General features: G+C 51.9%; 1 protein-coding gene across 2 annotated transcripts in view; it reads right to left on the bottom strand.

Annotated features, from left to right (window-relative positions):
• Window positions 1-165: 165 nt before the first annotated feature.
• Fam53b (family with sequence similarity 53 member B) overlaps window positions 166-24,833 on the bottom strand; it is an 81,748-nt gene continuing 57,080 nt past the window's right edge. Inside the window, exons 4-5 of one of the 2 annotated variants that reach the window (XM_033761367.1) lie at window positions 3,821-4,148; window positions 166-3,347 (exon numbers count right to left, since the gene is read on the bottom strand). In XM_033761367.1, coding sequence (XP_033617258.1) covers window positions 3,307-3,347; window positions 3,821-4,148 — 369 coding nt within the window. In that variant the 3' untranslated portion in view covers window positions 166-3,306. Of the gene's footprint in view, window positions 4,149-24,833 lie in introns of both variants that reach the window. The other variant, XM_033761368.1, reaches the window with a different exon arrangement.

The following is a 24,833-nucleotide window of genomic DNA, read 5'->3' as shown; positions in this document are numbered from 1 at the left end:
GCCATTCCCACAGCTCCTCCCACAGCTCCTCCTGTGGAGAAGCCCATCTACTGCTCTGTGCAACAGACTCTGAGGTCTGTGTGTCTCCCAGCCGAGAGGGCAGAGGAGAGAAGGACCTGCCGGTTCACCACAGCCAACAGAAGCCACACAGCCAGACCTCAGCAGTTGAATGTTGAGCCAGGAAGCTTTATTTACACAGTAAAAGTAACAAGCAAATTCCTGAGACTAGAGCAGCTCTAGTGCAAGACAGTCATGGCCTGCGTGGGAGGGCAGGGTGTGGAGGGAAACAGGAGGACAGATGCAGTGCCTCTGTGTGCAGTCTGCTTTGCCCTAGCAAGGACATGGCCCAGGACCACCCGGCTACCACGATTCCTGAAGCCCTGCAACATGACGGCACATGGGTGGGAGAAATACATGGGCCCTAGTGCGGTCTGCGTGCTATCTGTCCCCCAAGCCCCGACATCACCCCCACGCACTGACAACTCAACTCATTTGCCAACAAAACTATGCTAGAAGGTCAGACTATCCTACCTAGGCTACGAGAGCTCCACTTTAGGCTGCGACTTGTTAAAACCACCTTTGTCGTCTCTAAGAAGAATGGTCTCCTCTGGCACCAGCGGGAGGGGTTTGATCAGCAGTGTGTGGGCCTCCGTGGGCAGAGTGCTTAGGCAGGGCTCCCGGAGCCCGGTGTTCAGCTGACCACCCCCATGTCCACAGGACCTAGGGGTGTGCTTGCTCAGGCAGGCAGTGCCCTAAATGCCTTGGCAGTTTCACAGCATCACACTCATCTGCACTAGGAGCCCCATCTGGAAATGGGTTTTCATTTTTATGTGGCCTTTTCCTTTTCTTAGATTTTTCATTCAGCGTACAAATTAAAAAACTTTCCTGATACAAAAGTTTCATTGAAAGGTAAGGCTTTCTGAGAATGAAAATCCCTATGTATGATAGGAACAAGCTCCCTGGGGCCTGGATGTGAGTCTGCTCGGGCTCTGGGCCAGGCTCTGGCCTCCACAGCCCATGAATAAGGCAAGAAAGTTTGCAGTAAAGTAAAGGTTTAAGACGCAGCCCTGACACAGGCCTGGGCACCTAGGCAGACTTGTCAGTCCAGCAGCTTCTGGAGTGAATGGGGTTACCATGTGTCAGGAAACCCTTCTTCCTACTTTATTCTCATCCTTCCAGGCCTCCAGGCAGGCAGCTGGCCTGGCTCAGCCTACTCTCCAAGGCCTACACTTTTCTCAGCCTCCATCCAGGGCAGAACTCATGTGTGGCCTAAAAAAGCAAGGCTCCTATTGCTGCCACCAGCTGAGGCCACCATGCGGGTGAGGGTGAGCCCACCTGCCCACTGCCCATGGGAAAACCATGAAGGGACCAGAGGGAGCCTTCTGGGTGCTCTTCCTGCCCAACAGCACCAAGAGAGTCCTCGGGCGAGCAGGGTGTAGTACAGAACAGTGTGGCTGCGGAAAAGTCAGCAGGACACCTCCTACATGGGGCCCGCTTTGGCCAATCAAAAGAGAAACACAGTGAACTGGAGGTCATTTCTTTGTATAACCAGAAAGGACACTACCATCTTATCCCTCAATTGCTGCTGCCGTGTGCCTGGGCTAGGAGCTTTGGTGGGGTGGGAACAGTTAAGATGGGCTTGTGAGGCTGGAAAGGGCCAAACCCTCTGTGGGCCTGGAGCATTTCTGTCCTTAATACCCTGGGGCTGGGCTTCCTAGACCCTGGGACTGACTGGGGAGGTGAGGAGGACAAGGCTGTGACTCAGTGAGCTCCCCTCACTACAGCTGTGTGACACACCTGCCAGCAGGTGCCTCCTACCCTGGCCCTAAGGAGAGGAAGCTGGTGGCTGCTCCATGCCTTGGCCTTAGCTGGCCCTGCAGAGGGGACCAGGTGGAATCCTACCTCTGCCTTCCATAGGAAGGTCTGCGCTCCCACTGTCACCACTCTCGGTATGGCTACACCAGGTACCAGAAACCCCATCCTGGTTTTCTGGGAAGAAGGCACTGGCATGTGCTCACCACATCCTCTCTGCTACCCTCCTCCTCCTCCTCCTCCTCCTCCACACTTGTTCTGAGAAGACAGGGCCTCCACCATTAGCAGGCAGGGATGAGGCACCATGCCTCTGTCCACCCAGAGCTGCCTGCACTCTGCTTTGGCTTCTCAGACCTCTGACAGGAGCCACAGCAAACTGAGGTGAGCTGGGTCTCCACCACAGGATGTGCTGGGCATCCTCATTATGTTGGCCTCTCCCGGGGAGATGGGCTTCCTGCAAACACCTTATAGCTGAGTTGAAAGAAACATCACCTACAAATCAAAACCACAGCCACTACCCCTTTGATGTAAAAAGTAAAGGTTTAGACAGTTTTCCAACCAAGGTCTTTCTGAAGAAAAGTGATACACATCTGGACTTAAACTGTGAGGCATCCACTGGTCTGTGGAAGGGAAGCAAAAGCAAAGTGACTGTCCTATCACAGGTCAGCAAACACAGAATACACCAGAGATTTTTAGCCTTATGGGAAAATGAGCCACTCACTCGAAAGCCAGCCCACTTGCTATCGTCTGTAGAAAATGCCAAGTTGCTAAAAGCCAGATTCCCAGAGCGTGGAGGACTGTGACGTATGTGAGAGGTGGACTGGGGCTCCTAAGCACATATCCCGAGGGATGGGCTGTGCCAGGGGAGAGGAGCCGGGAAGGGTGTAGGTGCGAGTCAGGCCATGCTGGTGCTGGGGCTACCTTGGGAAGGCAGCTCCTAGGACTGGCTCCCTCAGCAGACGGGACTGCAACTCTTGCAGGGGTCAGTGCACTTTGACTAAAGCTTGGGTGCCTGTGAACACTGGAGAATGTGCTGGGGACACTGCAGGGGGCTTGAAGGCCCTCCCTGGCCCCCAAGAACAGACCCAGACATCCTTCACCACTGAAACCTGCACAGGGTCTGGATTTGTGCACCTGCTCGTGTTCCTGTCTCCTGAGGGCACTTTTAAGAAGTCACCCTCTTGTCACAACACCTCACTCACTCGAGTCCACCAAGTTCATGACTCAGGGACTGGGGAGCTGTGAATATATGGCTGCCATCACCAAGCAGCCAAGGCAGCCCCTGAAGGGGCAGAGCGCGGAGCAGGCACTCCATGACCCTGGAGAGGGAAGAGGATCTGCCTTTCAGCCAACAGATCCACCAAATTTCTACCCAATGTGGATGGCCTCTAACAAGCACCGAGTCTTCCCTGGCATCTGGAGTCTAGACCTAGGCTTACCCTCAGGGGCACCAGCGCCTCCACGTGGGATTAAGGCCAAACGGTTCTGGTGTTACTACAGGAGTGTCCCCTGAACCTTCCTCAGAGCAGGGAGACCTGGGAAAGAAGGCACAGAATAAAATGAGTGAGAAACTGGGGCCGACTCCCAGAGTGAACCTGAGCGAGGCCAAGCAGAGCTCAGACATGGCCCAACGGACCTGGCCCCAGCCCTGAGCCTCCCCGCATCCCCACCTGGGGGGTCCAGTGTGGGCCTAGCCCTGCCGGGAATAACTGCCCAACATCCCACAAGGAACAAGGCAAAAAGAAAACCAAAAAGCTGCTGTGTGGGCTACAGTAGTTCCATGGACCTGCTGGCTGATGTGCTTGACGGCTGGTGAGAGACCGACGTCCCACTGTGGGGCACGGCCAGGCAAGCCTTCACAGAGCCAGAGAGCTCTTCCCTGGGACCTCCCAGGAAGGGGCTGGGTTCCCCTACCAGTGTCCACAGAGGGCCCAGAGGGAAGTACTCCCACCCTGGGCCTGGGCACCAGCCCCTCAGTTATTCTCTATCTGCTCAATGTCCAACTCGCCATCCAGAGAGCAGAAGCCGTTCCCAGGGGCCCCGCAGTCCCTCCAGGGTGGGGCCAGCTCCCGCTTTCTGCCACAATCCTCGTCCAGGGTGCAGCCATCTGATTCCTCACAGGACAGGTCCTCCTGGCAGGTGAGGCGGTCGTCAAAGGAAGGGGGAAAAGGCTCAGGGACTGGGGTCCCAGCAGGGGTCCTGCCCCCCGGGCTGGAGGCTGAAAGCAAGGTGGCCCAGGACCGGGTGCTGCTGGTGTGGACAGCGAAGGAGCTCTGGGGGCTGTAGTCCTCCATCCCCGTGCTCAGGCAGCTGAGGCTGCTGAAGGTCTGACAGTTCTGTGGAAGGGCAGACACAGGTTACCAAAAGGGCGACACTCCCTGCTGAAACCATGGGACCGTGCACCCCACAAAGCCAAGCCAAAGCCTTGCTGGTACTTGGTCTGCCAGATTGCACTCATAAACACTGCTGGCCAGTGAACGCTCTGTGCTAGTAAAGAAATGCAAAATTCAGCTACTCACCTACTTAACTGTCTAAGAGCCAGAAGGTAAATACCGAGCTTGGGAGGCTGCAATGGAAGAGACCCACAATACTGTCCGTATGCCTCTCACAAAGACGACCTTCAATGCAGCAACACCGCTACAGTGTGCCTCCATATTTGGGACTGGTTCAGCCTTTGCATATAACCAGCCCATGCACAGTCTCACATCCTTCAAATCATCTCTGGGTTACTTACTATACCTATGGCAATGTAAATGCTATGGAAATGGCTGTTATACTATAGTATTGAGGGAACAGTGACAAGAAAAAGAAGTTTACAGTTCAGTATTAATTTTTTTTTTCAATTCAAGATTGGCTGAATTTAAGGATAGAGAACTCAAGCAAGCCCATCCAAATGTACTATAATTTTTATTTGAAGAGGGCCATTTAAGATATGTGCAAAAACTCAGCAACATGAATACGTGAGGGGTGCTTACATATGTTAAACACATGCTCTACCACTGAGCTACACCCCTAAAGCTTACATAAATATTTCTAGTCACTGTCAGGCATTCTTAAAACAGAAAGAGTAACAAGTCCCCTGCAAGGATGCTGAAATACAGTATGTAGTTTTAGACATGTCTATACAGCCATTGCACAAAACAGGGCAGCGGTGTCCCTGTGAGAAGGGGCCTGAGTTTAAGGGAAACATCCCCAGGCCATACTGCTGTATGGCCACAGGGCCTACCCCACCCACTTCCCATGACTGGCCAGAGTGAGACAGGCTGGGTTTATACGTGTGTTCCTGTGTGTGCAATGTCCAAGGCCTGGTGCATGTCAGAACTATCCAGGGAGGCAGCTCTCTGAATTCTAGGCCCTTTCTGGAGACAGAGATGCCGAGCCTCTAAGGGCTATGGCTCAGGCCTTCCACAGACACTATGTGGGAGGGGGGATCCCCACTGACACGCCAGAGGAGCGCCAGGATCCAAGTTGTCTCTGGTGCTTGCCAGCTGGGGACCTTGGTGGCCTCATGTGAAAGAGGCCATGACTGGAGGCCCCAGAGAGGGAGCATGGCTGTACAAGAGCTTCCCTGCTTACCAACAATGCCCTGTGTGCAGCAGCAGCTGCCGGTTGGATACAGCTCCAAGTCTGTGCAGGTCAGTCCTGCTTGGAGCCACTCACCAGAGGGTGCAGACCTGACCTGGTGCACAGGTGGGTGCGGCTACATCACAGCTTTCAAGGCAGACGAATTTGGGCCCGCTTCTCCCCAGAGACATGCTTGGTGTAGCAGCAGACATGACAAAGCTATGGCAGTGGGGGAGCTCGTGGCCCAGGCCTAGCCCCAGACATCATGATGAGGAAGAGCGGTACACAGAGGCAAGGAGAGGAACTACAAGCTTTGTTTTCTCTGCACCCGCCGTCTTTCATGCTACCTGCTTGCCAATTCTGTGATCACAGATCTGTCCCAAGGGCCCTGATCCTTTCAAAGGCTGTAGTGTGCATGTTGCTTTGAAATAAAGATGACCGCTGGCTGTCATGGCAAATGAGCTGCTGGAATAGGCTTCCTCTCTGGAGGAAGGTGGCTGTACCTGCCAGGGTCACACTCACTGTTCCTGAACACTCCACAGAGGGAGCTCCTCCGATGGGTTTGCTGTTCTTGGGACTGCATGAGAAAGGGGAAGGTTGCAGTGCTGGGGGACTGAGCACCAGGATCTAGGAGAGAGGGGCTAGGCCACCCAGAGATGGTGGCTCAGGCCCCAAAGCCACCTGTAGGTCCCACCCTGGGCTGTGCTGGGACTCGATGCACCCCGTGTACACAAAGCACATTCTTTCCCCCACCACAGCAACACTCCCGGGTCAGCAGTTCCCAAAGGCAAACCTGACACCTGGCAAGGCACAGGCCCTGGATGCCTGGGAAGGGTCTCTGTGGCCCCTTCTGTCCCTCGGCCACTCTCTTGAGCAGCCTATGCAGAACAGAGGGAAAGGGGGAGGAGGGACCAGCCCAAGGGGTGTCCCTGGCCCAGGCTGCCCGAATAGAGTCAGGACTCATGAGCCCAAGGAGCCAGACCTGCCCTTTCCCATCCTGGCTGTCTGTTCTCTGCCTGCACAGGTGCGTAAGGATAAATAATGCCCGTGTCTCGAGTAACACACTGACTAGCTTCTGGGTGGTGACAGGCACTGCTGCCAAGAGTCCTTGGGTATGGCCATGTCTGTTTAGTGCCCTTGTTCTCCGTGAGATAGAAACAAGGAAAGGGGAGCTAGGGTTAGCCCTGAACAGAAAGCACTCTGTGCTCAGTGCTTGAGGCCATGCTCACCTTGGCATTCCTGCTGGAGTCATCTATCCTGCCTGATCCTGCCTGGAAAATGATGTAAGGCACAGTGGGTAGGTCCTGACTTATGGTCAATGGGATGGCATAGGAGGTCTGAATATGTGTGTCCCCTCAAATTCATATGTTGATGCTTAATCCTCAATGCAACAGTATTAAGGGTGGGCCTTTGGGTGGGGATTAGCTCATGAGGGTGGGGCCTGCATGAATTGGACCTGGCCAGGAGCACCCCAAGGCCACCCTGGCCCCAACTGTCTGGAATAATTGGGTCCTTTTTTGCTTTGTAGCAAGGCAAGAAGCTACAAGATTTAGGTGGTGAATTCGGTCAAAAGCAAATCACAGGGTGCTGCTCTGCACTCCCCCCACACCCAATACAGCCCTCAAAGGCACCTGTTTCTTGGCTATGAATCCAGGTGTCACCTTGAAAACTCTGTTGACTCAAAACTCAGCTATTTCAGCCACAGCTAAAACCAGGCACCATCACTGAATGCCCCAGCTGGTGGTACATCCCACCTGCCAGGGAGGAATGTGGCTGCCACAATAGGGTAGATGTAGCTCTACCTAGAGCTCCTGGCCAGGTAAGCCTACTCTGCAGACACCGAGTGAATTCACACCCAGGCCAGCAGCTGCTTGGGCCACCACACCCTCAGGCAGAGTCCCACCCAGCCTCTCCTAGCAGCTGAGACAGTTCCCACAAAGAGCACTGCATGGGCCTGTTGGAGGCCTGGAGGCCTGTGTGCCCTCAAAAACGTCCAGGAACAGCGAAGTTCAAAGCATCGCATGAATACATCATTCCAAGGTGAAACTGCTGCTCTAGAACATTTGCCAACTTCTGTTCCCCTGAGCCCCAGCCCTGGCCCAGGGATGGGCTGCCTACTCAGGTAGAGACATGCCCGGGTAACAAACTGTCCATGTGGCCTCAGGATAGTGGACAGAGGCAATGATCCCAATCCTAGAGTCTGTAGGAGGCAGATGACAGCAGCCCGCTGCAGGGGGTGACTGAAGATTGAAGCCCTTGTATATCAAGGTTTTCCCACCAGAGCCGCTCAGCTCATCAGCCAGGGCAGAGGCCACAGCCGCTCCCTCGATGCCCACCCCAACAAGCTGTCCCACGGCTTCCCAGCCAGAAGCAGTGGTCCCTCTTCTGCAGAGCCTTTCTGTGTAGGTATCTACTTCAATACCTTCCTGGGTGGCTGGGCTACAGGCACAGAGACAAAGGCGCCTGGTCTTTGCTTTCCAGGTACAAGCTGAAAGCTGAACCCCTCACCTCCAAACATATTAGGTCAGGAGACACTCAGCCCACCTTTGCTTCCCATACACGGCCACGGCCCTGCATGGCCTCACCTGCTCCCTCCCTTCTGCTGGTTGGTGCTACTGTTCCCTGGGCGGCAGAGTGAGGCTGTAGACAAGACTCCAGCAAGATCCCCACAGCTACTAAACAGAATGGGTCACCAACAGTGGCCCAGGGATGAGGCCTGTGTGGAGCAGGGGGAAACTGCAGGGTTCACCCAAGAAATACTGCTTGGGTGCCAAGTGGTCCCCAAATCCAGGAGTCCTGTCCCCACACACAGAAGCAGCTGTCCGAGAACAAGGACAGGCCAGCAGAGATGTGTCTGAGAGCAGATGATACAACTCCCCTGGGTACTGGTTTCTCCTAACAGAGTTCTTCTCATTCCCTGAACACATGGCCTTGAGAAGAGGGTGAGGAATATGGTCTCTGGAGTCCAAGGGACGGCTCCTCCAGACTCACTTTCTGTTTCCTGGAGAAACAGGAAGTATTGCTTACTGGGCTGCTTATGGAATATAGGAACAAAGAGCATAAACTGGGTACTAGTGGCTCCCCGAAAACCCCACTCTGTTGGCTTCTGACAGCTCACAGTTGCCCCTTCCAGACCTGCTCTGGGCTGGAAAGCCTGGGAGGTCAAGCTTCACTATGGGCTGGATCAGGCCAGCCACACTCCCCAGGCACCAGACCAAGGCCCAACTTCTGTTGCACCCACCTCCGTGTCCCGTAGTGTTCCCCGTCCGCCCCATGAGTTCCTCTTAGGAGTTTCCCTCCATCAACCATTGGCCAACAACTCCCAGTTCCAGCTTTGTTCCTGAGGACCCGACAGAAGACATCAGGCAAGGCATTCTGTGCTAACATGGGGTACATTACACCTGCTCGTCAGAGCTACCGTTCAGGAGTCCTGCCTCGTGTCTCTCGGGAGTCACGGTTGCTGGGGACACTGCACCTTGAGAAACTGGTGCCGTAAACACAGGGCCCACATGAGACTTCCTCTCAGCACATGACTGACAGGCTATCTCCCCAGGGGTATGTGTTCTTCCCTTTCAAACAAGTCCCCACTCCTTCTGTGGCCACTGGTGTTCAAGGCTGGCATATGTGCTTCTCTTCAATGCCACCTCCCTAGTCCAATTGTATGGACTTCTTTGTCTCGTGGGCTTTAGAGATCCACCTCAAATCACTGTAGAAACCCAGACATGAAATCAGCCCACAAGAAAGGGTAGTCAGCCTGGCCTTAGGCTCTGCCTGAACGAGGCATTTCCTCCCCAAACAGACACTTGCAGGAGAACAGAGCTGTCCGAGTATCAAGAAAACAGTAGGTCATGAGAATGGATAGCCGAAAGCCTGGAAATGTTTTAAGTCTCATTTGTGCTGCAGCTGGCATGGAAACAACCAAGACAGCAAAGCATGTGGTTTCAGGGTTGTTGTTGGCTCCCCTCCCCTGCAACTATCTCTGAAAAGAAGAAAGGCACAAACATATTTTCGGTGAATCTGAATTTTGTATGAAGGATGTACTGCCTCACACAGGAAGCTGCCGCCCCTGCCCTGGGGTCAGAGAGGTCAAGGGAGGGGTTTCTTTGCTGCAAGGCTGCCCTGCCTCAGGGTGGGTCTGGTGTCAGACAAGTACTAGACAGACAAGAGCATAGGCAGCGTGCAGGCCGTGCCTTCCTGGGTGCCGTCTGCCCAGGCCCTGCAGGCTGGTCCCTCTAGGCAGCTTGTCTTCACATCTGCCAGAGCTGGAACCAATGTCCAAGATGAGGGGGTCATGTGCTCACCCAGGTCCATGCTGGGGCCCACTCTATAAAGGGACAGCATACCACTCAGCCCATTTCTGGGCAGTGTTCACGTCTGGGCCCTTGAAAGTCTGAACTGTGTCCTTACCCTCAGCACTAAGGGAAATGCCAGCTACAAAACCCAGAGAGGGAAACCTGTTGCCAAGGCCGGAAAATAGGAACTAAGGGTTTGGAGGGGCTCCAGAGCCCAGGCAGCTCTGCTGATTTGGTACTGGATACTCCAGGCTCTACCCAGATCACAGTTTCTACAAGCAAAAGGCCCAGTGGGAGGCAGTAAAACCTGCCAGGTGGAAGGTTGGCCCTGCCTTCCTTTCTGTGCCCCTGCTTCCTAAACTCACCTCTATAGAAGCTAACACACATGCTGGGAGGATTGTGGCCCTCTCCCAGGAGCCACGTGGGTGGAGGACAGACTATAGAGGGACTGTCACAGCTCAGGCTGGGTAGGCTCACAGGGCAGGACCATTTGTCCCTTCTCACAGACACGGAAATGGAGGAAGAGGAAACTCTGCCCCAAATCTCTGACATCACCTCTAGTTCTGCGAGGCCCAGGTGGTGCCAGAGCCAGGTATGTTGTGTGCCTACAAGGCCAGGCTACTCTAAGAGTCATCCTGGGAAGAACACCCACCTCCGGGCTCCCTCTCAAGGATGCCCCACCACAGCTGTCCTTTGGCCTTGCTTGCTCTTGATTTGCTCTCTCTTGGGACCCCTAGGCTGCACTGGGTACCCTTCTCATCACATCACGTGTACAGTGTGGTCCTACCTCTGGGAACTTTGAGGGCGGGCCCAGTTGGAGACAAAGACTATGAGAAAAATGACCTATGGCCCTGGAAGCTGGAAGTGGTCATTCCCGGGCTTCCAAAAACCAGACAAAGGGCTGGCAGGTCCAGCTTGCCACCTCTGTGCCAAGACCTGGGACACTCTCTGCTGTCACTGGTAATCCAGTGGGCTTCCAGGAAAGGGAGGCTTTTCATAATGGGCCCCCAAAACTCAATTCAGTTGACGGGATTTGTAAAGTGATCCTGAAATGGTGTTCAATGGACCAAATCTTCCACACAGGCCCATTTCTGCCCCCGTGTGCTCTGGCTCCTTCTGCAGTAAACCTTAGCCATGTGAACTTCCCTCCACTGCCAGTGCTTAGGCCATCCAGCCCCATGTCTGCTTCTTTCCTGCAAAGTCCTCCTCATCCACTACACTCAGCCTTGTATCCTCTCTTTAGAAGCAGGCCTTTAATTCCTAGGTGTACTCTGTCATCCTCCCAGGCGCACAGAGAACCCTGACCCTGCATCCCACCGACAGGCTCTGGGACTGGCTCGGGCTCCTGGGCCTACACCCTTGGGGGCGGTGGATGCTACAGGCCTCGGAGGCCCCGACTCCCATAGTCCATGGAATGGCAGTCAGCCAGCGACCAACCTCCTCTGCCACGGTGCCCCACAGCCAGGGGTGGCGGACATTGTTTCTGCACCAGGCCCTGGATGGCAGATGGTCTGCCTGAACACTGAGGGTGTGGAAGCCAAAGCCAAAGGGCTTCCTGGCACTCTCACAACTGGAAAACAAACATTTTGTTTCTGTGGTGTGCGTTCTGGCCAGCACACACTCAGGACGGGGCTTGTGAAACTACTTCGCTCACAGCTTGGTGTGAAGAGAAGTCTTTGCCTAACAAAAGTCAAGGGACCTTTCCAAAGCACACAGGGTTCTGGAGGGGAGCCAAAGCTAACGCTGCCTGTGCCCATAGATTTTAGGGTAGCACGGCCGGCAGGCTGTCAGGAGGAGGCTTCTGTAGCAACACGGAGGGGCAGAGAGTTGAGTCCCACGACCTAGAAGGGGCTGAGTTTAGCTGCCTGGATCTCGGTGTCCCTGGAGTCATTATCAGGACTGCTGAGCCCTGGGGCCTTCTCATCTTCAAGCCAGGGGCCTATGTCTCCATTCCAGATACTGCCTTCCATGGGGACGCCCAGAGAAAGGAAATGCTTATTGGGAAAGAGAATAAATCATTACCTGGTTTAACCACCTCATTTTCCAGATGGGCAAACTGAGGATATGGGAGAAGATGAGACTTGTCCCAAATCGAATAGCTAGCAGATGTGCAATCAGATCTTTTAACTCCCAGGCCATGCTCAAGAGAGCATGCAGCCCTCAGGCTGGATATGAGGTGCACAAGGCTGGGCAGGCCTGAGCTAGAATCCCAGCTTACGGGCCCACCAGGACCTTGGCACATCATTCAACTTCTGAGCCTCAGTTTCTCACTCATACCAGGCTCTTATTAGAGCCCCAGACTTGTTTGGAGGATTAAACGAATTAAGCCCATGTGTGGAGGGTGCTGGCCAACCTGAGCGCCTACTTCCCCACTCTCTAGCCCTCCACGCTTGAGCGGGAGGGTACACCTATGGCTCCCGGTGCACACAGCACTGACAGCCACACGGTCTAGGAGCCTGGCCTTTGGTACAGAATGTATACTCAGCTGCCCTATTTTCTAACAAAAACAGGCTTTGAAAAGAAAGAAGCAGGCCAGCAACACAAAAGACACAGTATCTAGGAGTAAATGTATAAGAACTCACACAACCGGTAGAAGAAAACCCTAAAGGAACAGCAAAGTGGGACTGAACAAATGGACATCCTATTTCATGAATTTAACCTGAAAAAGTGTCAGTTCTCCCCAAATTAATTCAAAAGTCCAATAAAATCCCAATCTAAAATGGCAAAGTACTCTTCAACTCCATGATCTTAAGACAAGCTGCTTTGTTTCAAGTTTTTAATAAAAAATAAATAAAAAGCTAGATTAGTCAGTAGAGTTCTGTAAAGAAAAATAAAGAAAAACTAAACCTACCAGACTAGCCCATAGTATGTAATATGATAAAATTTATTATAGGGCTGGGGATGTAGCTCAGCAGCGCCATACCTGCCTGGCAAGCACAAGGTCCCGAGTTTGAGTCCTGGTATCAAAGGCGGGGGGTGGAGAAGAAAAAAGAAAGAAGAAGAGGAGGAAGAGGGGGAGGCAGCTGTGGCAGCTAGTGATTTAGCTCTGTGGCGCTGCACGTGACTCACAAGTGCAAGGTCCTATGTTCGATCCCTGGTACCCAAAAAACAAAACAAAAAAAAATACCTTAAGCCTCAATAATTAAAAGGATATATTAGCACAGCAAAGAGACTAATAAAACAGGAGACTAATGAAATAGGAGAATCCTCTAAAATAGACTCAGTTTATTAAAAACATGGAATCTCAAAGTAAAGAGGAAAAGATGGATTTTTAACACATGGTCTTGAGATCAATGGCTATTCATACTTTTTTTAGGGAGGTTGGCTCCATATTCACACCGTAACACAGGATAAGCTCCATATAACCAAAGACTAAAATATAAAACTATAAAAGCACTTGAAATAAACACAGGAGAATTTCTTTATAATCTTGAGATAGAAAGGTCTTTCTAAAACTCCAAATCCCAAGCTATAAAAGAAACAATAAACTTGATAAAAACAGACATGAAAAAAGAAGCTGAAAGCATCTGAGAGGAGAGTAAAATGGTATAGTTACTGTGGAGAATAGTTCAGTAGTTCCTCAAAATGTTAAACACAGAGTTATCATGAGATCCCGCAATTCCAATACTAAGTATATGCCCAAGAAAAAGGAAAACAAATGCCCGTGCACAAATCCACAAACCTTCACCGCAGTACTACTCATGGTATCCAAAATGTAGAAACAAGCCAAAAGTCCACGAGCCAGTGGGCAGCTAAATAAAACACAGTGTATCTGCACCACAGAGTACACTGTAGTCATGGAAAGGAGTGTAGTACTGTCATATGCTACACAGCATGGATGACTCTTGAAAGTGTTATACAAAGTGAAAGGCACTAAACACAAAAGACCACTACTGTGAGTCCGTTTCTATGAAAAATCCAGAATAAAGGGAATGCTTGGTTGAGAATCAGTCATTAACAGGGACTGGGAAATGACTGTCAATAGTTACAAGGCCACTTCTAGGAATGATAAAAATGTTCTAAGATTGACTGTGGTGAGGCCGTATGATTTTGTGGCTTATAGTATATCTGCAAAACTGTGCGCTTTAAATGAGTGACTTGTATGGCATGTAGATTATATGTCAACAAAGTTCAAAAATGTCAAAACCAGTCACAAAATAAAGAACAAACGAGAAATACATGTAACTCATAGCTTAGGTAAAATTAATCTAACAATTGAAAAGAAAAAGACAATTCCATCTTTTGTAAACAGACAAATGAAAAGAACAATGGCTTTAAACATATGAAAAGATGCTCAACAGACTTGAAAAATGCAAATTAAAATGACACAGAGAAATCATTTTTTACCTATCCAGTGGGCAAAAACCCAATGATCAGCCAGGCTCAACTGAGGTGGTGGTGGGAAACAGACCCCCTCAAATGCAGCCAAAAGTGGCTTCTGCCACCATCTGTGACCCAGCAAGACTACCAGAGAAACGTACCCCACAGGAGACCTAGCTGTCCACGTCTGGAGGACTTGTGCACACTGCAACTCACAGCCAAGGAAAACTGGACAGAGCTCAAGGGCGCATCAGTGGGGCCTGGGTAAAAGGAGTCCATCCATGTGACTAAAGCCTGCAGCTGGAAGGAAGCAGCCCTCTTCTGCCACAGAAAAACCTGCAGGCTCATCATATAAGAAAGCAAGGTGCAGACAGGTACATATATAGCCTGCCACCTTTTGTTTAAGAAAGAAGACAGCTATAATGGAAATTCCTCTTTTCCTGGATTTGTACATGGGAACTCTAGGAGGAGGGTGCTATAGTGCAGTTCTAGAGTGTCCCTGAAAGGCCCATGTGTGGAAGGCTTGGTTCCCAGCCCATGGCACTACTGGGGGAAGCACCTCTGGGAAGTGGGAGGAAGTCAGGTCACTGGGGGACATTGCCCTTGGAGGGGGGCATTGCCCTTGAAGAGGATATTGGGTGCTGGTCCCTCCCTGTTTCTCTCTTTTGCTTCATACCACTGTGAGGTGAATGGGTCTCTTCTATCACGCGGTCCCACCATGACGTACTGTGTGTGCTACAATAGGCCCAAAGCAACAGGCCAAGTGACCACGCTCTACAGCTATGAGCCAAAATAAACTTCCCACTTTATAAGCTACTTATCATAATCATGCATTTTTGTCATAGTTGCAGAATGCTAACGCAGTATTTTTTTTTTTTTTTTGTTACTGGGGATCGAACTCAGGTCCTTGTGCTTGCAAAGCAGGCAGCAGAACCACTGAGCTAAATCCCCGGCCCTTAAACATGGTATTTTTAAAAAGCCATGAACCTGAGTGGGAAGAGAGAAATACGGTTGAGTGTTTTTTTTTGGTACTGGGGATCGAACTCAGGTCCTTGTGCTTGCAAAGCAGGCAGCAGAACCACTGAGCTAAATCCCCGGCCCTTAAACATGGTATTTTTAAAAAGCCATGAACCTGAGTGGGAAGAGAGAAATACGGTTGAGTGTTTGCTCTATCTATTGCTCTGGTTTTCAATCATGTGAAAGCACTACCCAAAAATGAAATATGTATGACTATGTGTATGGGTCTATTTATTTTAAGAGGTGGGGACATACTAAGTTAGAAATAAAAAAAAGATCAAAATCTTCTTCAAATGGTCACTTGTAGTGACCTCCCTCCTACCCTCCCCCCAAAAAAACCACCTCTCATCTCTCATCTATATTAAAACACTTTGATGTTTCTCCTCCAACATTCCTTTTCTCCTTATTGATAGGAACAAGGCTTGTACATTTTAGAAAAATTACTTCGCAAAATTGTGCAGACAAAAACCCTACCAGTCCTAAGTTTCCACAATTAACCACCAAATTAAATGTAAGTTTCATATAAGCTTGAGACAAGAAAACAGGAGAAAAGGGCCAGACTCTGAACAGTCAGTGCTCGAGTCCATGCAGATTGACCCACGTGCAGTAAACCATGCAGCCTGTGGGGTCTTTCTCAGAACAGAGGGCAGGGAAATCCCTGGAAAATATCTGCTGTTGAGGGTTCCAGTGCTCTGGCCACTTTATCCTCCCCACCCCCATCTCCAGGTGGTTTGAGGTTTCTTGCTCTGGGACAAACAACGCTGGGCTTCTGGGGCCCCTAAGGCTGAGCTGTGCCTGCCTCCTCCAGAGAGTCCAAGTGTGGCTGGGCAGAGGAGGCTGATCATTTGTCACAAATGATTCCAGGGGAATGGGCTTCGTGCCTGCGAGCGGTCTTGGTGGCTACAAGGGTGCTCTGCCACACACACAGAAGACGGACACGTGGGTTAGGTGTCTACAGCTGTGGTACATGTGATGATGGAGACCCAGTTCACCTGTCATATCTTTGGGGGACTCTTCTTTCCTGTCAACAGTATAATATAAATCATGAAGAAAAGGCAGGCAAGCATTGCAGAAACTCAGCACTGCCTGACTGGTCTGTCCTGATAGGCCTCAGCTCAAAAAACTCCGGAAGCAACAGCCTCCATAGCCCTTCATGGGCTGCTCTTTCCAGTTAGCAGGATCAAGTCAGAGGTGAGGTCTAAATGAACCTCTGGGCAACCTCAGGCAAACCTTGCCTTCTCTGGGGCTCCAACCTGAGGAGCAGTCCTGAAGGTTGCTCCTGCCAGCCTCACAGCAGTCTACAAACTATGGGAGGCAACTAAACACTCTTCAAGAGCATCTGGCTTCTGGCTCCAGCCTGCCACATGCTGGGTGTGTCCTGGGAAAATTCTGCTGTGAGAGTTGTGGGCATGAGCCCTAGGTGTCTCCACCCTGCCCTGAGAGGCTGCTACATGGATATCAGCTGGGATGTGATTTAAAGTCTGGCACCAAATCCAAACCAGACCTGTACTACTGGCCACAGTGTCCCCAAGCAGCCATCTTCAGGCCAGATCACATCTTAAGCTCCAGACCCACAGGGCACATCTCTGTAGATGCCCCATGGCCTCTCAGTTCATGAACCTGATCCAGCACCCTACTCTCCAAGTCTTCAGAACAAGGAGCAAATGTCTTGCTCCAGGGTCAGAGGGTTGGCCTGCAGTGCGCTGAAGCCTGGCAGCCCGGTTCCCGGCTCATCCATGCCCTCCCCCTCCACTCAGGCTCCACTGGAGACCCTGAGCTCTCTCTCCAATGGGTGGCTTCTCCAGGAGAAGACCCCCTCTCCCAAAATGAACCTCTCTCTCCCTTAAGAAACTTGGCATACTCACAGGCAAGCTAGAATGCCCATTCACACCCACAAAGCCTCCCTGGCACCTCTGTCCAGCAGAGGAACCCACATCTTCCATCCTGGAGTCCCCATGCCATAGGCTAGCTGGTAGGACCCCATGAGGTTCTGGCCCATCTCTCTGGACAGCCAGTCTGCTGGCTGCACACTGATGCCTTGAAGAATAGGGCCGGGTGGTTGAAGGAAGAGTTGAACAATCTATTGGGGGTGGAATCCAGACTCCAACACCAGGACTGGTGTTTCCTTGGGCGCCTTATGCTGAGTTTCTCTTTCCCCACTTGTAACATGGGGAACTACAACTGTCCTTAAGGGTTGTAAGGAGACTGAAATGAGCTCATGAGCAGTGCTGGGCTCAGAGGGTTTGTGCCCAGCTGCACCCAGGTGGAAACAAGAGTGAGGCACCCTATTTACCCCACCCCCAACCATCCCTGAGGGCAGAAATCCCCAGCATGCCATGGGGGCTCTTGCTAGCCACCAGAGTCCTGTGGAGGGTGAGCATGGGGCAGCAGCCAGTGGGGCTTGGCCAACATGTCCCAGCGTGCCCAGGCAGAGCAGAGAGCCAGGGACATTGCCCGCTAGCAGGTGTGGCAGGACATTCCTAGGTACATTCTGCTTCTCTCGGCTCAGCGGGTCCCACCCAGAGACCAGAATGAGTGGCAGAGTCAAAACGCATGGGATCCTGTTGCCCCCTGAACCCTGGAGGATCTGTTAGACCTGGGACAAGTAAAGCACTTGCTTAGTATGGGATGGTGTGGAGCGATACCCTGGCTCTTGCCCTGCAGCCACCCTTCCTGAGGTGGCCTCCCTTTCACTGGTGTAAGTCACACCTCTCCAAATGATGTGGTGCCGACAGTCAGCACCCCCAGTGCAGTGTGCCTGGGCAGCTGGGATAGATGATAGGTATGAGGGTTCTGCATTCTCCATCAGGACCAGGATGGACAAACCAAAGACCACAGCAGGAAGCAAGATTCCTGGCCAGGAGCTATTGTGTTCAAGGACACAGCAGGTGATAGGAGAACCCCAGTAGCTACAGAGGACAGAGCCCAGAGCATGTTCTCTGCCACCAAGCAGGCACAGGAGTGGAGTTCTGCCCCTGTCCAGCTGACTGGTTTTGGGCAAGTCATTTCCACCCTCAGAATCATGACGTCAGAGTGATGCTGACCTTGGGGGCTACTGTATAGAGCAGATTAAGAGAGGGCGTGTGTGGAAACCTCAGGTCAAGGTCTCAGTGTATCCAGCAGAACATGACCCCGACCTGGAGGCCATAGGCTCCGGAAGGGCTGGCGAGGGTGGGTCCCTGTTGCTTTGACTTTCCCAGGGACACACCTCAACATAACTATGGATTTCCTGATAGGCTTATTTTTTCCCTTTCTATTTTTTCCCCCTTTTGTTCATTGCTGTTAAGTAGCTGGCAGGATCTACAAAGAACCTCTGCATCCCCAGACACTCAGAAGGTCCAAGAAGTTTTTCAGTCCTGGTTAACCCACCTGAGACAGATGTACAGGAAAAGCACCAACTGGGTGAACCTCTCACCTCCACTCGTCTACCTTGAGACAGGTCCTGTCACCTCCCTACTCACACCAAGAGGCCAAGGTTGGCCCAAGCAAACTGTCAGCACAGGGAAGAGGCTGGGCCAGATCCAAACCTGGATCTGGCATCCAAAGACTGCACTTTAATCATGTTTCACTGCACTGTTCCCAGAAACATCCGGATTCAGGACAGCAGAAACCCAACCGAGTCTGCCCCGCCACCTCCCCCGCCAGCCTCAAGCAAACCTCGCCTGCCATTTGGTAAAAATTTCCAACCATAAACCAGGCGTGGAGGTACACACCTATAATTCCAGCACTCTGGGAGGCTAAGGTAGGAGGATTGCAAGTTTAAATCCCAACCTGGATAACTTAGCAGGGCCCTGTCTCAAAATTTAAAAATTGAAAAAAGACTGGGGATGTAACTTAGTGTGAGGGCCCTGGGTTCAATTCCCAGCATTCTCCATACATGGGGTAGGGGGAGGGGCACACCACACAAAATGCCCCATTACAACTGCTGAAGGCCCCCAGGCATGGTCTCTTCACCAACTGGAGCCGTATACAGGGCTCAGGGGAGTCCCCAGGCCACCCGTCTACACAAGTGCTTCCTTGGACTTCCCAGCATGGCCTCAAGCCCTTTTCACCTAACACCCAACATCCCTGCTGGCAGCAGCTCCCAGGTGTTTGTATGCTAGCCATGCCTCAGCCCAGGAGAGGGTGGGGAGGCCTGAGACAAGAAGGGCCTCAAGGTGGCCCCTAAGGAATGTGCACGTCTTGGAGCCCCCTAAGTCATTCTGAATCCTATACATTGCTTCCTGAATAAAAACTGACTCATGGGGTTGAAGGGACCGCCAGTCCACCAGTCCACCATTCCCTAAAATCTTACCTTGTTCTAGGAACAAAGGGTGCTTTAGGAGGTTTATTCTTATGTCCTGGCAGCTGAGGAGCCTTAAATGTGGAGCCAACATTTACCAAACATCTATTCTTGAGCTTCAAGGAATAGGCCCACCAAACCCTCACCTCAACCATGGGAGGGGAAGTACTGTCACCACAGCTCAGCACCCTGCTGAGAACAGAAAGGATCAAAGTAGGAGGACGTGAATCCCATCAGTCTGACTCCAGGACCAAGTTCTAACCACCATCCAACACTGTCCCAAGTGCAAGAGGGAGAAAAAGAGGAAAAGGAAAGGCTTTCCTGCTACAGAACACCAGCAAGACAACAGCCCAGCCTAAGATACATCACAGGGGGCTGCCTGCTGATCCAACACCAGGAAGACCTCAGCCCATTCCTATGGCACTTGCTCCAGGTGATGAAAGGTGTGGGGGGAGGGAGGCTGCAAGCACCCAGGAGGAGGCAAAAGGAAGACAAAACAGAAAAGAAAAGAGCACAGTATGCAGGTACTTGGTTGCACAGAAAGTCCCTGGCAACTTTCTGAGGGACCGATCTAGGCTTCACTCCCTTAGATCATGGGTCTGTTTACACATGTCACATAGACACAGCACACATTCTTCATCCCCCCCCACTATTCCGGCGTCACTTCAAAGTGTTGCAAGTCCTACAATGACCAATGCTGCTGGTGCCAGTGTGACTGAGTCCCCATGACCCTCAGGTGGGTGAGGTGTGCTGTGCTGGAGCATGCAGGACAGGAGATGCCCACCTCAGGAGGCCAGGAGACCTCTGGCTAAACCCAATTCATATCTGATGATATGGAAAAGTCCCTCACTTCCCATTTGCAAGTGACTAGCACAGAAGAGCTACTGGACTATGACGTCAGCTACAGTCCATATTCACTCAGACCCAAGGGGAACTTGGGAAATAAGACTCTAAAAAGAGAGGTGCCTTCTTTACTTTGTCTTCCAGGCAGAGAGTTAACAACACTCAACACTCCTACGTGCCAGGCACTGCACTAGGAGCTAATAAGTGCACCATGGCTCATTGGCTCCTTCAGAACCCTCAGGGGGCAAAGGTCAGCATTCTTATCTTACAGATGAGGAAAGTGAGACCTTAAGAGGCTCATGAGCCTGCAAAGGTCACTCAACTGCACAGTGGGCAGCCTAAGGCCATGCTCCACTCAAATGAAGCAGCATGTGCTCCTCACCCTGTCACTGGGCTGCATGTTCAAGGAGGGAGACACTGGAGCCCGACTGGTGCTCACTACAACCGCAGCCAGGGGTGGTGCAGGACAGGCTCAGGCACAGAGAGTCCATTAGTCTTACACCCCTTCACCGATGGGTGCAGCTCGGTCAGCCATCTGCCATGCGAGCGAGTCAGGAGACCTTAAGGAGTCTAGGATCCCAGACAAGGAGAGGAGAAAACCAGTGCCAGTGTCTAGATAAAACCCCAGGGAAAGGTCTCCTCTCGTGCCAGCCCTGCCAGCTTCAAAACTGGGGTGGTAAGAGACAGAGATCTGACTTTACTGTGACAGCCTGCGACAGTAAAGATACCACCTTTGCAAGCCCGGCATCCCCTTCTCACAGCAGAACCTGCCCAGCAGTGGGTGCCATCCTGGTGCCTCAACAGACAGTGCTCAGGTGGCTTGCAGGGACCCCACTCAGCTGCAGCCACACCCCGCCTGGCTAATGCCCTCCGGCAGCAATGTCCCCTAGTGTACAAAGAACTGGATGTCCTTGTGGGTCAGCACTTCCCACAGACAAAGGTACACATGCAACTAATGCTCAAGGATGCTAAAGCATCTAAAGGACAGTGAACTCCAGGAAGAGAAGGTGGCCCCTCTCTTGGGTACCTAAAACTGACTCTCACTGTGTCTGTAAGTAGAAGTCAAGCAATTTGCTGTATCTGTTCCAGCAGAGTGGGGGCGGTCTAGAGAACCCCTTTGAATTGTGGCATCCAACCCTGACAGGCAGACCAACTGCCTCTCTACTTTGTTTGAGCTGTGCTCCTTCCCTTGTTAATCTCTGTCATTGTCCTCGCTAAGTGAGACCTCTAGTGTTTTCACGGAAGCAAGAAAAACTGACATTCCTGAAGGGATCGGGGACCTGTCCAGGCGGAATCACTGACATGTGCCTCTTTTCTCACTATTAGCTTGAGAGGATCTTAGAAAAAGAGAGAGTGAAAAAGACAAAAAGACACAAAACACAAACAAGTTCCTTCCTCGATGGTTGACAAGAAATAAAGCTGGCTCTTTGTTTGGAGAGAAATATCAATTGTTGCAGCTCAGGTTAAAGGAAAATCATAGAATCAAGAATTGCGCTCACCCAGCTGAAAGCAAGAAAGCAACTTCCAATGCACTGGGTAAAAAAATTAATTGCAGCTTTAGAAAAATCTTTTCTCCGTGGCAGGCAGGGCCGAGGGGCCACTGAAGCCCAGGCAGCTTTGCCCAGCCCTCGGCAGCTCCCGCTATTCACCACTCGCAGGTGGCTGATGAATTTCCCAGGGTTTCTGGGCACAGTGATTGCGCCTCGCTCTTTCAGTGTGGCTGCAGGAATCTATACAGGTCCACTTAAATCAGTCTGAAGATGTGAAAGGCTCCATCACTGGCTGCCCAGACCCAGCCGCCCAAACAGAGCCCCGGGAGGGCCAGAAGACCGGGGCAGGGCTGTGAGGACTGTGCCAATTAAAAATCTGAGCCTGTGGGCCTTTCTCTTTCTTGTTTTCGTTCCTACAGCTACATTGTGTCCAATGGCAGCAGGTTCCAAAGGCAAGGCGCTGCATTCACCTCCCCAAGCTTTAGAGCGGCCAGGCTAATTAAAAGCGCAGTTCCCTCCCAGGCTGCTCCTGGAGAAAAGTGAAGACCGAAGGCGAAGGCAAAGAGCAATTGTGCGTGCGGCAGGATGGGCCCCTCCAGACCACTCCCCATCTTCCCAGACTCAGGGAACAGGGAGGGAGTAGGGCGCCAAATGGGAATCTGGCAAAGGCTGTCCCCTCAGGTTACTGGAGCATTCTGGTATTCCCTGCATGTGCTTCAGGCCTCCAAACCTGGTGGGGAGTGAAGGTAGGATGGAGCCAGCCTGCAGCTCACAAAGCCCTGCCTACTACCTGCTCCCAGGAACCTGGTAGTAAGCAGCCAGCCAGCCAATGGTTACTACTGAGACTGTCCTAGCTGCGGGAAGTGGACGCCCAGGCCTGTTCACTTTCCAGTTGTTTAACCACAGCCTGGCACAGTGATTGCGCCTATGATCAGCTTCTGTGAACCTGCTTCTATCACTGGAAAACGGCGAGTAGGAAGGCTAGCTTGCTGAGTCACCTGCGCCAGCCATTACGGCTAACCCTAGTGCTACCAGTGGCCACAGCCTCTCTACATGGTCTGCCAGCAAACCAAGAAGCTTAGGTCTTCAAAGGCAAATCAGAACCCTCAAGACAGGACTGGTGACAACTCACTGCCCTCCCTCCTCCCTTCCCTTTAGAATTCCAGAACAGCTCCTGCCCAGACATGGATGAAGATGTGGGTGGCAACTCTGTTCTTTCAGCAAAACACATGTTAATTCCGGCTGACCTGCCTAGCATTCAGCAACCCTTCTCCAAATTAATAGGGTATCCAAGTTGCTGAGCACATGGTCTTCCCTGCAGGAATAGCTTCAAAATGCACTGTCCAAAGGTTTTTGCAACAGGAGCAGGCCTGGGAAGTGACCTCCCTGGGTTGCTGGAGAGGCTCAGAATTTCAGTTTCCCAGATGGCTGTGGGTAGGACCTCTGGGAAGATCAGCAAAACCCCACAGCTTGCCCTGAGATCCTGGGGCATCAGTGTGCTAGGAATGAGGGAGAGAAGTAGAGGAGGGCCATGTGGGCTGGCTTTTCCAGCCAAAGCCTCCTCTGCTCAGGCAGAGACAGAGTGGATTCTGTGTTGCAGATGATGTGTTGTTTCCTCTGCTGCAGGACCTAGCACTGCCCAGAACACCTGCCCTCAAGTGGTTGAAAGTGGCCCCTTCCTCTCCTAGAGTCCTGCGGGGTCAGCCTTACTCTCCAGGAAAAGTCAGGCAAGGGAGCCAATGATTGCTGCCTTCAGGGGAAGAGGCTGGGCCCACAGGCCACTACACACAGTGGTCCCCTGCCCTGGGGCAGAAGCAGAGTAGTGACCAGGCTCAGCTACAAGGGAGCAGCGCCAACGTGCTGTGGCCTGCAAGGGGCGGGCCTGAGCCCTTCCTGTAAAGGGACAGCTGGGGGCAGCTCAGGAGCCCCCGGAGGCCCCAGGTATGGGGTAGGCTCTGCCCCACTCTCCAATTATGGTCTCAAATCTATTCTCTGCAAATTAGGAATCCAGGTCCAGTTTCCTCTCATTTTTTACAATGAAAAATCAGAAGCAATAATAAGAATAACACTAATTCTAACCAAGTGTTTCTTTAGTCTGCAGAGAAACTCAAAGGCTTGGCCCCTAAAACCCTCCAGTGTGGGACAGGGTTGTGGGCAGTGCCCTGCCCCGTTCTCTGGACAGTCCTTCCAGCCTGGGGTGAGGGCAGTGGATACCAGCCAGCTCTGAAAGCAGACAGGTGATGGTAAATTGAGTAGGGCTTTAGCCAGGCAGTTGCTAAGATTGCTACAAGAATCCTGAAATCCTGATTAATGGGCAAGATGGCTCCATGCTTTGGCAGTGGGACTCAGGCGCCTTTTCTTATGAAAAGCAGCGATGCACACTGCTGGCGGCTGTCTGGCAAAATGCCCAATTGCCTGGCCTCATGGAAGAGGCTCAGGGGAGACCTTGGCACCATCCAGGAGCCAGAAGTGGGACAAGAAGCCGCCAGACAAAGTTACCAGCTTTATCCTGGGGGCGCGGACTCCAGGATGGACAGGAAAGAAAATGTGGAACGATGGCAAAAGCCTAATCCTAGGAGGAAGTGGACCCTGCACCATCTACGTCTACCGGGAGCAGGGTACTCTGCTGCCTGGCTCCACCCCACTCTACGTGGCATTCAAGCCAAGTGAGCACCAAGCAGGAGGAACCTCTCCCCCCATCACCCGATTCAGAAGGCTCACTTTCTCATCTGAGCCCACACAAGAAATAGCCGGTGACTGCTGTCGCCGGGGAGGTTAAGGTCTTTTGCCCTTCCAGTCAGCAGATCTCAACCACAGCAATGCTGCTTCCAGGTGACTGGGAGAGAGGGTCACTGGGCACCTAGTGGAAGGTGCAGGGAGCCTACAACGCAGGACAGCTTTCCATCCCCCGACAGAAAAATAAAGACCAAAAAATAAGACATCCAAATGTAAGAGTGGATGACTCAACACTGTCGAGTCTGAGAATCTCCATTTTGGTCTTACCACCACAGCATTTCTTTCCTGGTCACCTTTGGAAGCATGGCTGCCTTTCTTTTAAGCGCTTGTTATATGCCTTAAAGAAATGTTTCAGCCACATGCAACGGCACACACCTGTAATTCCAGTACTCTGGGAAGCCGAGGCAAGAGGATCACAAGTATAAGCCCAGCCTGTACAATACAATTTAGTGAGACTCCGTCTCCAAAAAAAAAAAA

This window comes from Fukomys damarensis, unplaced genomic scaffold (assembly GCF_012274545.1).
Source record: "Fukomys damarensis isolate Sample0158 unplaced genomic scaffold, DMR_v1.0_HiC HiC_scaffold_8, whole genome shotgun sequence".
Lineage (NCBI taxonomy): Eukaryota > Metazoa > Chordata > Mammalia > Rodentia > Bathyergidae > Fukomys > Fukomys damarensis.
The sequence above is the reverse complement of the archived record's forward strand: the minus strand, read 5'-3'. Positions and strand labels throughout refer to the sequence as shown.